We start from the raw sequence: 16,927 nt of genomic DNA on the forward strand, positions 1-16,927 counted from the left end.
GATGACCAAAACAAGATATTATAGTGTTATGAACATTTTTATTAATTTATTTATGGTCTAGCATATTGAAAGCCGGTGTAGATTTCTGATGGGAAACTGTCTCTAATCTTCACAACAACACATGCAGGAAGCACACGGCGATTTCTTTGACCAATCCATCTCGCAAATCGTCTATAAGCAACATATCTGTATGTCCTGTAAAGGAAGAAACAGCAAAGAAATTGTAAATATTCAATACATCATGCATATTTTATGGAAACATTACTGTTTCAATGTGTTTGCATCAGATGATTGTTGTTCTAATAATTATCTTTAGAAACTAAAACGTGACCATGTTTAATTGTTTATTAAATAAAGGTCATTTTGTGAGGGCACATGTACCTTGAAAATATTGGCATTTAAATAATATCACATGACTTTATATTTTTTATATGTACAATAGAGCTATTCTAGGAAATGCATTAAAAAAGATGAAATTGTATGCTAAACTATGCCAGGGTCTACTATGCTGCATTTGACCATTAATTTTTACTGTGTCAAATGGATACAATTATGTAAATTGAATCAGATTATTCTTCTTACTCGTGAATGGGATCATTGTCATCGAGTGGTCTGTCCATACGAACATAGTCCAACATGGCCAACTCCAAGACATGCATGTTGAGGCAGTTTACAATAAATCCCTCGTGCTGTGACACACACTCATCATCTGCCATGTCGGCCTTGTATCTAGCTGCTGGCACCTCCATACAACATAGGCATTCTTCTACAGTGGCCATCAAGGCACAATTACCACAGTCACACCTGAAACAAACATGTATTTATTAACCAAAAGTGAAGGAAATGGATTGTATTCTTAAAGATGTCATGAATATTTATTAAAAGTAACTGACCTACTTTTCTTTCCAACTTTTTTCTCCACAAAGACAGCAGACCCTAGTTTTATTAAGTACATAATAGGTACTACATACACTGAGAAGATCAGAAACACATTGGATGTTGAAAAATAAATAATATGAGCAAGTTGTAAGCAGCATTTTGTAACAATGACTTGATAATATTAATATACCATAATCCCTTTTACGATTAAAAAAACACCCCGTTATTGATAAATAGTAGATGTATATATTTTTTAATGTTTTTATTTGTAATGTGTGTTGGTTTTTTATTATTATTTATTGTAAAATACTTATGGAAGGCCTTGAAAAGAAATTGTATGTTTCTGGAAAATCAAACCTACCAAGAAAAAAGGCTGGCTTTTATTTTTGATTTGATAAAAAATGTTTGTGAAATGAGTACATGTACATATGAAACACTTTATCTGGACGAACAAGGATGAATGTAGTTATTAATAGCTTGTATTTGTACAAATCTGGTCACTTCCCCTACCCCATGAAGAAAATAGTTGACAGGGCTTTAGATATCTCTAATTTGGACACAACAGGGATTTTTTTTTTCAAAGTACATCAAGGTCTTATAATACTGTAATAAGTTATTTCAATTACTGAAGGGCCGGCATGTTGTACTTAATCTGAGCATGTTTATGTTGGGTATACTTATTTGGAGTAAAGCATTTATCACCTTAGCTTCGTTGCAATCTAAAGCCCAGACTTCATAGGAATATGATATTAATTCTTTAGGGATGTTCCACAATTGATCCAACAGGTGGGAGAGCACAATAACTATTTTACACCTGGTGATGTATAATTTTCTATGCATACATGATTTAAGCATATTTATTTTGTGGGTGGTGGGTATCTAAAACCGGACACCCTCCATCTTTCATGGAACAGCCCTTAGTTAATTACGCGTGTTTGTGTGTGTGTGTGTGTGTGGGGGTGGGGGGGGGGGGGGGTAATTAATATTTATATACATGTCCAAATAATAAATTATTATTTTATCATCATTTGTTATTATTATTTTATCATGACCTACTGAAAACCAGAAATGCCTGCAAACATCTTGAGGTACTAGTATTCTTTGAATTTGCTTCTTCGGCAATTGAAGTAAATTAAACAATGTCACCATTTTTGGTGGGTACACTGAGGTGGTTTGATTCTCGGGTAAGCACTCAAAACTAACTTAATACTCCATACCCACAAGCTGTTTGAGCACTCAAAAGTAAAATGAGCACCGATATTACAGCACAGAGGTGGATCCAGTCATTACAACATTTTAAAAAGGATTCGTGAGTTTTCAGATGGCAAATGATCCGAGTTTCCAAAGGGACTGAAATCTCTAAAGGGGTTTGGGGGCATTGTGCCAGAAAATTATGAAATGTGTTAGCAGGGCAAATTAGTGTTAAATTAGAATGTTTAATTTGAAGAAAAAAAGAAAAGAAAAAAAAGGACATTCAAATTGATGCAAACTGGCCAGGATTTTATATTGGAGTGGGGAGGGGACCTACAATATGCATGTGTGTAATTATTTGTAAAAATGGGTGGGACATAACCCACTGGTCTCATGCACTGTCGGTTTAGGATTGCCCATTGGACTACTTCTCTTTCCATCCATCCTTAACCAATGTCTGACGTCATATAACCGTAAATAAAATATGTTGAATAAAACACTTCTTTCTTTCCATCCAGTACACCATGACTCGTATATCAAGGACTGTAGTATGTGCTATCCTGTTTGTGGGTTGGTACACAAAGTTCACTTGCTACTAATGGGATTTTTTTATTTTATTTGTCATGTAATTTAATTTGCATGGTGAGGGGCCCCCGAACCTGAAGTGCCCAGACCCAACCCAAGGTCTATATTCCGGCTCTGCCTTAATAACTGTAAAAAAAATGACCATATGTTTGATATCCAATAGGCTAGCTGATGATTAATAAATCAATGTGCTCTAGTGGTGTCGTTAAAAAACAACTAACTTACTTTAAAAAAAAAGGTTTGATAAGAATGGGGTGGGGCATGGCCTCCCTCTCCCCACCCCAAATTTTATATATTGGGGGGGGGGGGGGGGAGAGACACTGAATACATGTATATATGATTTAAAAATAAAAAATAAACTAACAAAAGCAACAAACGATGGGGTGGGGAAAAGGCTTTCTTTCAGAAAAATTTAAATTGTAAATAATTTCAATTTGGGTTCACGTAAGAACAAAAGTAAATGTTTTGGGACTAACAAAAATACTATTGTTGTGTGCAATTTAAAAAACAATTGTCCTATAACAGTATAACTTATATAACTTAGGCCCTATACCGTATACGTGGTCGGACACCGTTTGAAGGTTCTGACAACCGACGCTGATGTCGCGTATTCATTTAATTTTCAACTTCAACAGAAATAAAAGAAGTATAATAAATGACAAACGTAATACAAAAATCGCGTACAAGCGGTACAAACAAAAGGTAGGTAATCCTACTAATAGTCATTACCGTCCACAACTTACCAGCCAAGATCGCCAAATCTGCCGTCTGGTATGGGCCTGGCACCATCGGTGTCTCCACCCTCCGACTCGCTATCCGTTTCTTCTAAATTGCCTATCAGGCAAAAATGCTGCAATAAATGTATGGTTGTATTCTGCTTATTCTTGCCTTTGTTATTTTGGCAACTAAAAATAGATCATGGCAGTTAAAAAATTTATATATATATATTTATAATAATTTATACACCAAACAGTAGATTTTAGTTACAAATTTGTGTTGATAGAAACACATTATGTTTGTTCTTTTCTGACAGCAATTCTGGTTTATGTTTTTCAGGAGGTCAAGCTATTTCAATAAGGGTAGGTCGCCAGATAAAGTCCGTCAACTCTGTGATTCTCCGGAAGATTAAAGGTTACAATGACATTGATGGGCTTGTTGCACCATATCCACTGTCGTTGACATTTCCCACTGTCACAGACCCAGATTCCATCATCTGGCAGGTTCTACAACCAATGCCACTTGAAGCATCAAGTGTTGCCATTCCCCGAGATGTCAAGCGCCTGCTCATCGATACAAAAGAAATAATGAACAGATGTGAGGAGGAGCTAACCTTGGTTCAACTAGATATGTGCAGTACGTTTCAGTACTATGAAAACCAACATTATCTTTTAAAAAGTGCTCTTTCTGTCACAGATGAATCTTCACAATCTTCTGTCATTGCTGAAGGTCTTTTTGTTGAAGCTAGGTTAACCCATTTAGCTAATCTTTTTATGCCCTTTTTCAATCATCAGTTGGAGTGTCCAATTCATTTTAGACAGATGGTTGGAATCGAAGTAGACAACGGTGTTGAAATTAAGGATTTGCTGTCCAGCTTGGTCACACAAGAATCTCTTCTTGAAGAGATGGTGGATATTCATGAACATGATCTTCAAAACATTGATGATGATGATGATGATGTTACTGATGGTTGTGATGATGGTGATACAGATGGTTGTGATGATGGTGATACAGATGGTAGTGGGGAGTTTGCACATGAAGTGACTTGATGTTAACAAATTGTGATATGATAGGTGACTTTGACAGCTGAGTCTGTTTAATTATAAACTCTATTTCATGTGTTGGTTCTGAATATTATTAGTGAATCCGTGGCATTAAGCAATACAATAATAGTATTGCAAGTCATTTTTCGATAATATTGCAAGTCATTTTTAGATAATGTCCACAATTGCTATTATGGTTGGGACATTAAACATATATATGGAAACAAAGGGTACTTGAGAGAAGTTGGTTGGAAGTTTGGCATTAAATCAAGATTTCACTACAGTCTCTAAATAAATTACTACAAATGAAATATATTCTACATCATATTCATCTGCTGTACTAGTTTAATCAACTACATTCCAAAATATGTGCTAAGTAAAGTAAGGGTATCATTTTTCCTTCAATTCTCACATTTTGTGTAATTTTCTGTGGCTGTTTTCTTTATCATGGTCAACTGTAAATTAAAATACTGTTTAAACAGACAATCCTGAGTTTGCTACAATTTTTAAGATGTTATCAACTAACAGAGACTTTTTAACGACTGTAATTACATATCAAATATATTTTTCTGCATAAAATATTAGTGGCTGTATATTAAATATGTTTCTGATCGTTCTAGTATTTGTACTAGATTAAATTTAATTTTCTTTCCTAAAAATAACTTTTTCGTATGTATGAAATTATTTGAAGACAAAATCCAGTTTGGGCTTCTTACAAATATTAAGACAACCAGAAACACATTGAATATACAAACGCTGATATTGTAAACAAGAAAATATATTTAATGCATATTTTTAGACGTTAAAATATTTTATTAGTTGGAAATATCTTACAATGCAAGAAACTCAGGACAGTCCCTTTAACTTTTTTTATTTTTTTTATCTTTGTATAACTACATTATAGTCATGCATTATATCTTTCTAGTGTAGTAAATAGTTGATCACTGTAAAATGTTTGTTAAAATAGTAGTGCAGAATTTGTTTAATAGAGCAGACTTTTCATGATATTAAAATTGTTAAAACAAAATTTTGTTCAATAATAATAGGAGGGAAATGACGGGGAGGGTGGGGAATACCCTGGTATTTGATTTATTAGCTTAGACATACACAGAAAAATGGTAATGTCTTGGAAAATTGTGTTCACATAAGACACAGTGTAATGGTTTTAACGTCAGGTAATACATGTTAAACAATATACAATGTCTGCATATTAGTGCAATGTTTTTGGGGTTTTTTTGTTTTTTTTTTTTTGAATCTACACATTTTATTGATGTCAGAAACCGATCAAACATGGTTGAAAATGTTATGTTATGTGAACATGGAAATATTTGTTTTGTTTTGATCAGCCTGAAAAGATGCCATTGTATGCATCATATAAATATAGAATCAATACAAATAAATTGAATCTGTGTCAAATCTATGATTTCAGGTTTTCAAATGTTTTGTACAAAACAAATGGACTATTGAAGACCTTACAATGTTGTGTATTTACTAAAATTAATTAAATAATGATGGGTAAAAACACAACTTATATAATTTATAAATCATGTCATAAGTTATTAATAGTCAAAATTGAAATTCATGTTGCCAGTTTCTTCCACTAAAGTAACTGACATTAGCCAGAATTTGTTTCAGTGTGATTGGAAGGTGTGTGTGAAAGTTCAATGAATCCAAGTGGATCATTGGTTATAATTGTGTTCAAACCTCAAATTTAACAACATATGGGTAACCAGGTAAAGTCTTCATTTGGAATAGTTCTTTATTGTTTCATATTCAACATTTATTATTAATACAGTAATCCTCATTGTGCATTTGTTCCCAAATGTAACTAGTTAAAAGTCGGCTAAAAGTTTCTTAATTGTTTACATGTTTTGAAAACTTTTGTGGATTATTTTCATATTTGGAATGTTTTTTACCTCCTTATATGTATGCAAATAAACATTAAAACAGTTAATATGTGAGTCAGTTTTCGTTTTAATATATCTGTAGTAGAAGGTACAGGGTATAAATAATGCATACTGTAAATCATGAAATTAATGCATTGTGATAGGAATATCTTAAAAGAAAAGCATTTGAGGCATCTTGCATTTTAGAAACAATTGGGGTGCTGGGGGTAATATTAAAACTTGTCAATTAATTATGTGTATGTAGTTGTCACATTAATTTCATGATTTACATTATCACTGGTATTTCAGCTTGAGCAAAAGAATTTGTTGAACGGCATCCAGACACGTTTTTACCAGCGGCTATTATGTGTCCAATGTATTTCAAACACATGGTTTTCGGAAGAAACGTATATGGGCTACTCTTTCCAATTAGTAGCAAGGGGTCCTTTATATGCAATTTCCAATAGACATGACAGCACATACCTCTGCCTTTGTCAAACTAGTCGTGGACCACTGGTTGGAATGAGTATTAACCAATTGGTCCACTGAAGAGGATCGATCTGATGACCCATCGCACCTGAGGTGGATGTTCTACTTTGAGAGATAACGTCTCGCTCTTTCAGTATGAGCTAGCCAGACCACTAACTACACTTAAACGACAATGAACAGTTAGATCGCATGTAAAACTGTGAAACGTGTTTTATGGATGTAAATCATACCTGTAAATACGTCAGTTATGTTAACAATCGGTACCTTCCATCAGTACCGCTGGGACTGGGCAGTGTTTTAGTGCTTTCACCACTCGCATTATAGCTATACAGGAAGACTAAATATTGCAACCTGGGTCATGTTTCAATCATTCATTTGGGAACATTTTGAATAGATATTTCCCTAATTTACATAATTCGTTTACATTTTTAGATGATAGTAATTATGTCAATTTAAACATAGGTGGATGGATTCTGTAATATTTCTTGATATATAAAACTCTATAGTGGCTGAAAATAACATGATATAGCATGAAACTCATCCTCAATTTCACCTAAGTTACACAAAACACACAATCTTTTAGATCTACTTTTGTTATGATAGCGACCAACTTCAATAGCTAAGCTATGTGATGATAATCTTATCTTTGTGATGCATTGGGTTTTTTTTTATATAAACTTGGGATAGTTTTCATCAGATTATTTTGTAAAATAAGCTTTTACTGAATATTTATACAAATATGAACATTTGATAGACGTATCTAGAAGCCCACTAAGATCTTGCTTACACTGGTCCATAATTCTCTGTTTATTAACGGCAAATAAAAATTACCGTTTAATGCTTCTTGATTGCACCACAGTTCATAAAAACTTAATGAACAAAATATTAGTCTTGCTCAGTTGTTAACTATATCACATTTTGATCCAAGTTCCACATATATGTATGCAGAGTGCAATATACACTTATTTGCATTCAATCATTTAAACCAGTATTTTATCATACGGTACTTAAGAATATATAAAAGAGGATATCTGCCTAATTCAAAATATAACATAATAGTAGTAGTGGAACTTTTAGCATTTAGAATACTTTAACACAATTCTAAGTGTAAATTCTCTATGCTATTTGCCTTGTAAAACCCCAAGTCTCAGAACAGTAATACAATATACTTGCTATGCATGTATCGGATAGAAACAAAGAAAACCTATGATTTAACATTAACTTGTTTGTATTTCTCTTCAATGCATTTTGTCCCTGATCTGTTATTAAATTGATCGCATAGGTAAATTTACCATTATAATTAAAGTCTAATTCAAGGTAAGTAAAGTGGTCTACAATCTCGAATAACAAATCATTATATCATTTACATAAAAAGAATACAAAATGCGTGACAACATTTCCACCTGCATTAAACCGATATCATTATTAAAGAAATGAGAAGGAACTCCCCTATACTAACACAGGATTTGACAAATTTATATATTATACATGTATATTTAATATCTTTAGACATTTTAGACCATATGTTTATTCTATTAACAGAGTGAAATGCTTTTTTTTTTTTAAAAATCAATAAAGCAGTAGTAAAGTCTAGCTTTATCCGCAATGTGTTTTGTGATAATGGAAGATAAACTAAAAATTGCGTCTGTAGTGCCCAAACCTCTACGAAAACTGTGCGTCACTGATTTTTTAAAATCCCTCCGACCAGTCCGACAGTCTTTTGTTAACGATATAAGTAATTAATTTCCCGAGAGCGCTAAGCAAACTGATACCCCTGTAATTATTGGGATCGGAGGTATTCCTCTTTTTAAAAACGGACACTAACTGCAACACTCCAAGCAACAGGAAAAATACCTGCATTTAAAATAATGTTAAACATATCTTTAATAATAGGAAAGAAAAATTCTTTGTATTCAATAAGAAATTCATTTAAGATGAAATCCAGTCCTGGGCTCTTATCTCGGTCGGGTTGTTGGTGCTCCCTTGCACCTGCCAGTGCAGGCAGTCCCTCCTTCCCACCCCCACCTTTCCTGTCCTGGACGGAGGAGACGGCCACAGCCGGCTCTTGTGCCCAGGACAGGCGTGCGCTACAACAGCTTGCTCTGAATGTGCCTATGACCTGACCTGACCATTCATCCACTGTTAAACGAAATGGCTTCAGATTTTTTAACTATCACTTTATCCAAAGAATCAATATGTAGGATTTGTTCGACATGTACTTTTTTTTTTTTATATATACCGGGTATGCCATCATGTCTATGGAAAGGTGTGTATAAAAGACCCTTGCTACTAAATAAAAAGTAACCAATATGGTGAAGCATGGTGTGCAACAAATATTGTTTCACAACTAATAGCCAGTGATTTACCTGTAATTAAGAAAACCATCAGTCTCAAATATCATCAGAGCTGTAGTTAACAAAGGCCATATTTTTTTCACAAAATAATCCAAGCAATGAATAGCCACTGACTGAACAATGTGCTGTAGTGTCATTAAAACAACAACCCTTTCATCGTAAATACACCAAGTTCAGTTCCAACACCAGACAATGTGCATTTTAAATAAGTAAAAACCAGAACAATATTTTTCTTTTAAAAGTATTTATTAAACAACAAAGCATACCTAGTATAAAAAAATACTGGAATCACAATCCAATTGTCCCACATATATCTTAAACATATCAATTGCAAAATTGTGTTATATCTCCAGTTTTATAACATACATGTTATACATTTTATAAATATGTCTTTTACTATAAAATAATATTTAGCACACAAAAAAGAAAACTCATTTCAACCAATACTATATAAAAAAAAGCATATTAAACACAAAAAAGAAAACTCATTTCAACCAATACTATATAAAAAAAATTTTATAAATATGCATATTGAAAACTCATTTCAACCAATACTATATAAAAAAAAGCATATTGAAATTTTCTTCATTTAGAAAAAAAAATTCAGTTCTACTTCAACCTATCCACACCTTTCTGATGGGCTTCCATCACCTCACTGCATGTACAAGCAAAAATGGGGGGGGGGGGGGGGGGATCTGTGTAAAGGACAGGTCTGACTCCATCCCAAAGTGTCAGTACCGGTTAGCTCGCGGTGGGAAGGAGTTGCAATTTAAGTTTATTTTTATTTTTCAAGGGGGACAAGGAACTACCCCACTCCCTAGTGTCAATACCTGTTACCTCATGGCGAAGAGCCCATTGCCCCCTTACTATTCCATAAATGAAGTTATTTTATTGTATGCAAGGGCCAGTGCCAATTATATTGGCACCCCAGTGTCCATGACATATTGCAAGACTGCTTTAAAAACAACATCACTGTTTGTTTTGTTGGGGCAGAGTAGTTCCCTGGGAGTTGGGTGGAGTCCTAAACCTTGAAGAATACCAAAACATATGGAGCGTTATTGGTCAAATCATTAAGAAATGCTCGATATCTTTTTCAACTTTACAAATTAAACAATTAGGGGATTCTTTTAGCCCTATTCTGTACAAATGCCAGGGCAATCGAAATCCCTGTTCTTAATTTTGTAATAATGTTTATGTTTTTATTATTCTCCCGAACTGGACCAGGGGCGTCTACCCTCATTTTTAAAGCTTGGTGCCAATATCTTGTTGTTTGGTCCTACTACTCCTGCCAATTTTTATTAAGCTTTGATGTAGTAAGGGACATGATTTTTGACATACCTAGGCATATATTTTTGTTAATTGAAAATTCTAATAGAGCCTTTTTGGCAAGGCAGTCAGCCATTTCAATTACAAAAATTCCTATATGGGCCGGTACCCCTTCCAGAATAATTTTATTTTCTCCATCCAATAGTTTAAAATAAAATATCAATATTTCATTAATTAGATCCTGTCCTTCCAGATATTGGGTCCTTGGACCCATCTGTAAAATTATTATAAATGTCATTACTGGCATCTTGAAATAGTCTTTTTAATAACTGGGTTATCAGTCACTAATACTACGTGCCAAATTTGAAATGGCAAAATGGGCAGGGTTAATGTCCAGGGGTTTTCAATATTATTGGGAACATTAACCCCTAAAAAATCTGCCACTTTCACCAAAAATTCTACAAATGAGGTACCCAGGTTTGTGTTATGTTTCAATGTGGCAACAATTTCAACTTTAAATTTGTATTTCAATTGGTATCAGGATTTTCCTTTTATACCAGTATTTAATAGAAAGCAATCGTCTAATGCAGTATTTGTTTACCAAATATAAAGTTAAACAATGTTGCTCAGATAAGAATATTTAATTTGTCAGGCCCATTTTAAAAACATATGTTAATGGTTATGAAGTGGTGGTTAACAAGAATTGAATTACTTGGTGAACTATTGGACATCCATAACATAAAATGATCAAATTAGTTGCTATGGTTTTGGTTACATAAATACTACAACTACAGAGCACAATTTAAAAATGATAATAACTTTGATTACAAATGGTACAAATTAAGACACACCTACATATTCTAGAATGATTTACATCAGTGTCTCATGATCAGGCATTGAAATAAGGAATGTGTCTGGAAACCCATTTACAGGTTACTACAAAACATGGTCCTGGTAACCTATAGGTTACCACACATTTATCAAGTTTACGATTCCGATTATTATTGGTGTTAAATTCCTTACATACATGCATGATGAGCAGTATAGTATATTTGTGATTTATTCATATCATTGTTCTCATTGTATTAATACTTTGTATGTAGGTGTCACATATTTCAGAGGCACTGATTTCCCCTTTCAGATTTTCTCACTTTCAGTTTCAGTATTTTACCAAATCAGGTTTTTTTCATTTCAGAAGTATAAAAATTCCTTTATTGTTCCACTGACAGACACACACACACACACACACACATTTGTTACATGCATTTATATATTTTGCGTTTAATAGCTAGTATGAAATAAATAAATAAATAAAAAGCAATGAGTCAAAACATGTCAATACTTTTTCTTTTTGGTTTAAAAATGAAATTGCGAATAAAACAAACTTGAACACTAGAAAAGTTCACTACAAATTACTTCACTTTCATCAAGAAACTCTCAACTTTACTGATAGGTCGTAACCTGAACGACTGTTCTCGACTTATTTCGATGCCTGAAGATGGATACATTTTGATTTTATGTGTATTTTACTTTTTTAAGTTATTAAATTCATTGATTAAAGTTTTGTCCAAAAAATGTTCTTGTGGTTCCCAGGTATTGTCATCTGAATCAAATCCTTCCCACTTGACTAAATATTCAGTCCTCTTGCCAATTTTTCTTTTTTCAATTATTTGTTCTTGAATGTACACATCTGAAACATACAATAAACAGAAATAAATGCAATGAAGAATCTATAACAATAATAACAAATATGATCAGAAGTCCTACTGGAATTACCATAAAAGAAGTGAAACAAGATACTCAGTACTAAATGTATCCTTCCTTTGGATGCCACACATGCTGGTTATCAGTCATCTGGTCTGTAATAAAAGGATTCCTAGACATTCCACATGAAGTGTCAGTTAAATTCTTGTTATTCATCTTTCACCAGGTAAAAGTATAACATTCAATACTATTTTGTATTCTGAATCCTATTATATACAGAACTTGAAAAACCCAAAACAACAACAACCCCAAAACAACCTTCAAAAACCCCTCCCTAAAAAAATCCTCAATCTCTTCCAAAGACATTAAATGTTTTTTAAATAAAAACATGAATGTATGTCGGCTGTGACTCACCTGCAGACAAACTCTTTTTATTTTTTGATGGAATTTTCCGATCTGCCACTTAGAAAAACAAAAGAGAGTAACATAACATATATAATTAATGTAGAATTACAACATTATAATGCAAGGAGCTATAATGATATTGAATTTATCTTAAAGTGATAATGTAAGGTCTCCAATAATTTAGTGTCTTAGTAATGAAACAAACTAATACATCCACACTGTTTGAAACATTAATATATTTTAGTATCACTGCCACCAATAATTTGAGATAATAGCCGATATGCTTATAATCATTTGCATAACAGTCAAAGTAGTTGTCATTGCTATAAAAACATGGGATGAACTGTTCTATAGGATTCTGTGGTAAAAATAAAACTGATGAGATCAATCTATAGCAGAAGCATATTTTTTTAATGGGCATGGATATATTGGTATTTGTATTACTAAAAGATGTTAAATTATTGGATACCCTATATTATAACTTTAAACTACACTTTAAATTATATAGGTGACTGTTAAAACTAGATACATGTTTAAAATAATTTTCAAGTAGTAACCATAAAATTTAAAGAAAAGATATAAATTTAAATGATTTTATATTCTGTGTACATTATATATGCTATTTAAAAGGCAGTTTCCTGTGTTTTAATGAATTCAAAGACATGGTGATCTACCTAAACTAATACCATATTGTGTAATATTTGCAGAAAAGAAGTGCAATCTTCAAAACTGATCATTTTATAAAAATATTAATGTTTCATCATTATAATCCTCAAGTATGATATAAAATAACTTCAAACCAATCCATAACCAGTAAAGTAATTTACACAAACTAATAATCCTAAGGTTTTATGAGTGAAATACAAAATTCAATTAGTTGATACAATAATGAAATGGAAGAATAATATTAATAACTTACATTTTCTCTTTCGGTGTCTGACAACTGTAACTGAAAATCAAATTAACTCAATTTAAAACATATTATATATTATAATTTCGGTTTACTTGTGATTCAAGCCTATCATTCAAACATTTATCAAATAATAGAATTTATAATATACCAGTAATTGTCTATGTATTTCTAAATATGTTGTTGTTGTTTTTTAAATATCTAAGCCTCATTTTATTAATGAAGTAATGACAAATTTAGCCATTATTATTTATTTTACTTGTTGTGTACACTTATCTTCATAAGTGGCATACAGCAATTGATAAATTGATTTAAGTGCAATAGAAAGTCAAATTTTTTGAGTTGTTGTTGTGATATTTAAATACTTGCCTGGAATGTCATCAGTTTCTGGTTTGTTTATAATCAACACATTTGCTTGATCACTTGTTTCTTCCAAAACTATAAAATGAAAAATAAAATAAAGTAATAATTAGACGAGGCTAAAAGAAATTGTAAGTAATTTGACTCAAGTACCACATGACAAGCAATATGAAAAATGTCATAAACCTGCTAAATCTTTAAAAAATGTTTATGGTATTCCTTGAAGAAAATGTTATGACTGTTTAAATCTATCATTCTATTTATGGAAGCTTGTTGTGGATTAAGTATATATTTTTGGACAGAATGAATTATTTTATTGGTTATTTTACCTAATTGTGTAAGTGTATACAAATAACACTGCCAGAATATATATATATTTTTTAAACAGTATTGTATTAGATTACAAATGTTAATAATTTAGTAAAAATATGTCTACTGGAAAGGTAATACCTAGAAACTTTGAATATTTTCAAATTCCAAATGTAAACTTCAACGTAGCAAATACTGTATATTAGAGGATCTATCATTGTTAATCTATACTGCATGTAAATGCTCTGGCTTACCAGAAACGTCCTCAGTTACCAGGTTTTGTCCACCATTTGCTAGTTCTTCCAAAAATAAAAAATAAAAAAATAAAAAAATAAAAAATAAATAAGTTTAACCATGTGGGTTTTGTTTTCATGATTTTATTATGCACAAAACACATGGACCTAAACCTTTGGCTAGGAACTGTAGGAACATGCATTTACTTATCTAAATATCTAACCTCTGACCAGGGACAGTGCCGATCAACCAATAGACTGGCCAGCTGTGTTTGACCCACTTGGTCATTGTCACTCACCTGACATTCTTTCACCTGTCACAATTTACACAGGCTACATACTCTTGATCTGCATTTGAACTATACAGGGATAATTGACGTTTTGACGGTTTTGATGATGTTACCGCCCTAAAGCCCACAGCTCAAGGGTTTGTTTTGACTATAAAACCATATTCTCCAGAATAAAGAAACCTATCTATACCAATCTTCACCGAGTCCAGTTGTCTGTTCGGGGGAAGTAACATAAGCAACAATAACAATTCATTGAAATAGTATTTATATACATGCATAAAAGATCTAGATCTGTATTACCTTACTTGTGAATTTTGTATTTGTTATTATGTGCTAAAATAGTGATCTGTTTATTTTATCTCACACAAGGCTGAGTGAGAGCAGCAGTTGAGAGAAAATGGGGTATGTACCACTTTTTTGGAGTATGTATTACACTTAACTGCAGAACTCAACTGTCTGATTTAACACAAAATCTATTCAAAGAAAAATAAGGTTATATATTAGTTGTATTAGAATACATTATTTTAGCTTTCTTACACACCCGTTGGTGAGAACTGGCTGCTCCCAGGTCACCAATGCCATACATCCAATAAAAAAATGCACAATTGAAATTGATTACATTGTGACATATAGTTAACCTGACAATCATGGGTCTGTGATGCGTAACTTAGCTACATCTGCAACGGCTGCAAATAACTTTTAGTCGAAAAAGATGTTAAAATTTGTTTAAACCTGTTTTTTGTGGATATGTAACAAATAGAATAATACATTTGTGTCCGTTAGATACCATTTATCTCACAAATCATTTAAAAAACATAACAAACTAGCTTTCGCTTGTTAAATACATTTTAAAACAACTCGCACTTGGTCTGCAAGGCTGCGGCCACCGGGGCAGGGTCTGGGGCTGTGGTTTCCTGTCGGTCCAACTCGTCCCCTAGAGCTCAATTGGGTTCAAATCCGGGATATCGATGGCCAAGGAAGGAACATTAATGTTGTTGTTCTGTGGAAAGCCGTTGGTTGGGACGGCTGTGTGAGGCCTGGCTTTGCATTTTGGAACACTTGCGTTGGCGTTGGCCATACTGACGCTTGTGTGTCCGGAGGATCTGGGTCCAATGTAGCCCTGTGCATTTCAGGTTGCCCTGCACGTTGGAACCGGTCAGTTCTTGCAGTGGTGTGGATGGCTGCCCACAGCCATGACACTACCCCCCGACGAATCTGGCCATTTCGGCACGCAGTTGGCCGAATAACGTTCACCCACGACCGCTATACACGCGACATCTTCCATCATGCGCGTCGGAGCAGGACTCGGGGACTCTTCAAACTGAACCCACCTGTATCCATCGCAGTTGAGGCCATTGTCGATGAAATCTGGCACCACTGAGTCGGAGTCGAACCGGTGTTTGTGGTGTATAAGATGACAACCTACCTCGCCTGACGTTCTGGCACGAATTCCTACCTCCCTGTAGGCGGTTCCGTCCGGTCTGTCCGGATATCCTGCGCAGACATGGTAGTGGGCTGCGGCTGTGGAGGTGGCAGTAGTAAATCGTTCCCGCAATGTGGAGTACCCGGGATGTATCTTTCCTGCCCGGGGTAGGGACCCGTGGTCGAGCCGGATCTAGGGAGGTCACGTGTTGATCCAGGTTGCTGAGGTAACGGTACCACAGTCTTGGAGCTTGTGTGCTTGGGGACACATGGACTGCCCTGCAAACGGACGTTCTGGAGTCGTCCTTGACGTCTAGTCGTCCGATGGCATCGTTTCTCTGCGGTTCACTGAGTAGTGGGCAGTACTGGAGTGTCAATGTCGGCCCGAAAGAGGCAAGGCAAGCGAACACCTGCACTTTATACTGCGGTGTTCAGTGCACGTGCAGACAATGCACGTGCAGTGGGGAACGGTTGGAACGTGGCTGCGGTTTTTGCGGAATTTCAAATTTTGGAATTTATTTGGTAACAGTAGCTCGTTTTATCGGAATGTAAACCGTGGGAATTTGGTTTGGGCATGCAATGACCTTTTCACAAAGCATGAACCGGGAGTGGCCATAAAAAAGGAGTTATAACCCTTTGTACTCTTTTGCGTTTCTTTTTTTGAAGATTATACTATAAAAGCAACCATTCCAGGGAGGTTAAAGGGTGTGGGTAGAATTTCTTTGCAAACCCCCAATGTGATTAATTTTTTGAAAAACTCTTATATTAGTCATCTAAAAAAATGGATTTGTGAAAGTTTTAATTTAAATCCTTCTTTAAAGTTAAAGCCTGGATCTAGACTTGCCATTTGTAAACAACCCTGTTTCTGTCTTACATGGTTTTCA

The 16,927-nt window shown here is 34.0% G+C and overlaps 2 protein-coding genes across 2 annotated transcripts; both read right to left on the minus strand.

Annotated features, from left to right (window-relative positions):
- Window positions 1–21: 21 nt before the first annotated feature.
- On the minus strand, window positions 22–11,918 carry LOC121385029. Its single transcript, XM_041515565.1, has 4 exons — window positions 11,832–11,918; window positions 3,399–3,505; window positions 583–804; window positions 22–195 (listed from the first exon to the last, which is right to left on the minus strand). Exons 1-4 carry the CDS (start codon window positions 11,916–11,918, stop codon window positions 51–53), a joined length of 561 nt encoding a protein of 186 aa, XP_041371499.1. The 3' UTR covers window positions 22–50.
- On the minus strand, window positions 9,747–14,407 carry LOC121385030 (chromobox protein homolog 3-like; the record flags this gene model as incomplete). The annotated part of the gene is made up of 5 exons (XM_041515566.1): window positions 9,747–12,100; window positions 12,529–12,576; window positions 13,439–13,468; window positions 13,799–13,867; window positions 14,353–14,407. Coding segments are annotated over 5 exons (366 nt in total), but the record flags the coding sequence as incomplete, so codon positions are not given.
- Window positions 14,408–16,927: the final 2,520 nt, after the last annotated feature.

This window comes from Gigantopelta aegis, chromosome 11, assembly GCF_016097555.1.
Source record: "Gigantopelta aegis isolate Gae_Host chromosome 11, Gae_host_genome, whole genome shotgun sequence".
In the NCBI taxonomy this organism is placed as follows: Eukaryota; Metazoa; Mollusca; class Gastropoda; order Neomphalida; family Peltospiridae; genus Gigantopelta; species Gigantopelta aegis.

Coding starts and splice junctions, on each gene's coding strand:
- LOC121385029 (XM_041515565.1), bottom strand. CDS start 11,918: ATGTATCCATCTTCAGGCATCGAAATAAGTCGAGAACAGTCGTTCAGG. Junction 3,506..11,831: donor TTGAGAGTTTCTTGATGAAA/GTGAAGTAATTT, acceptor CATTTATTGCAG/CATTTTTGCCTGATAGGCAA. Junction 805..3,398: donor AGATTTGGCGATCTTGGCTG/GTAAGTTGTGGA, acceptor TGTTTGTTTCAG/GTGTGACTGTGGTAATTGTG.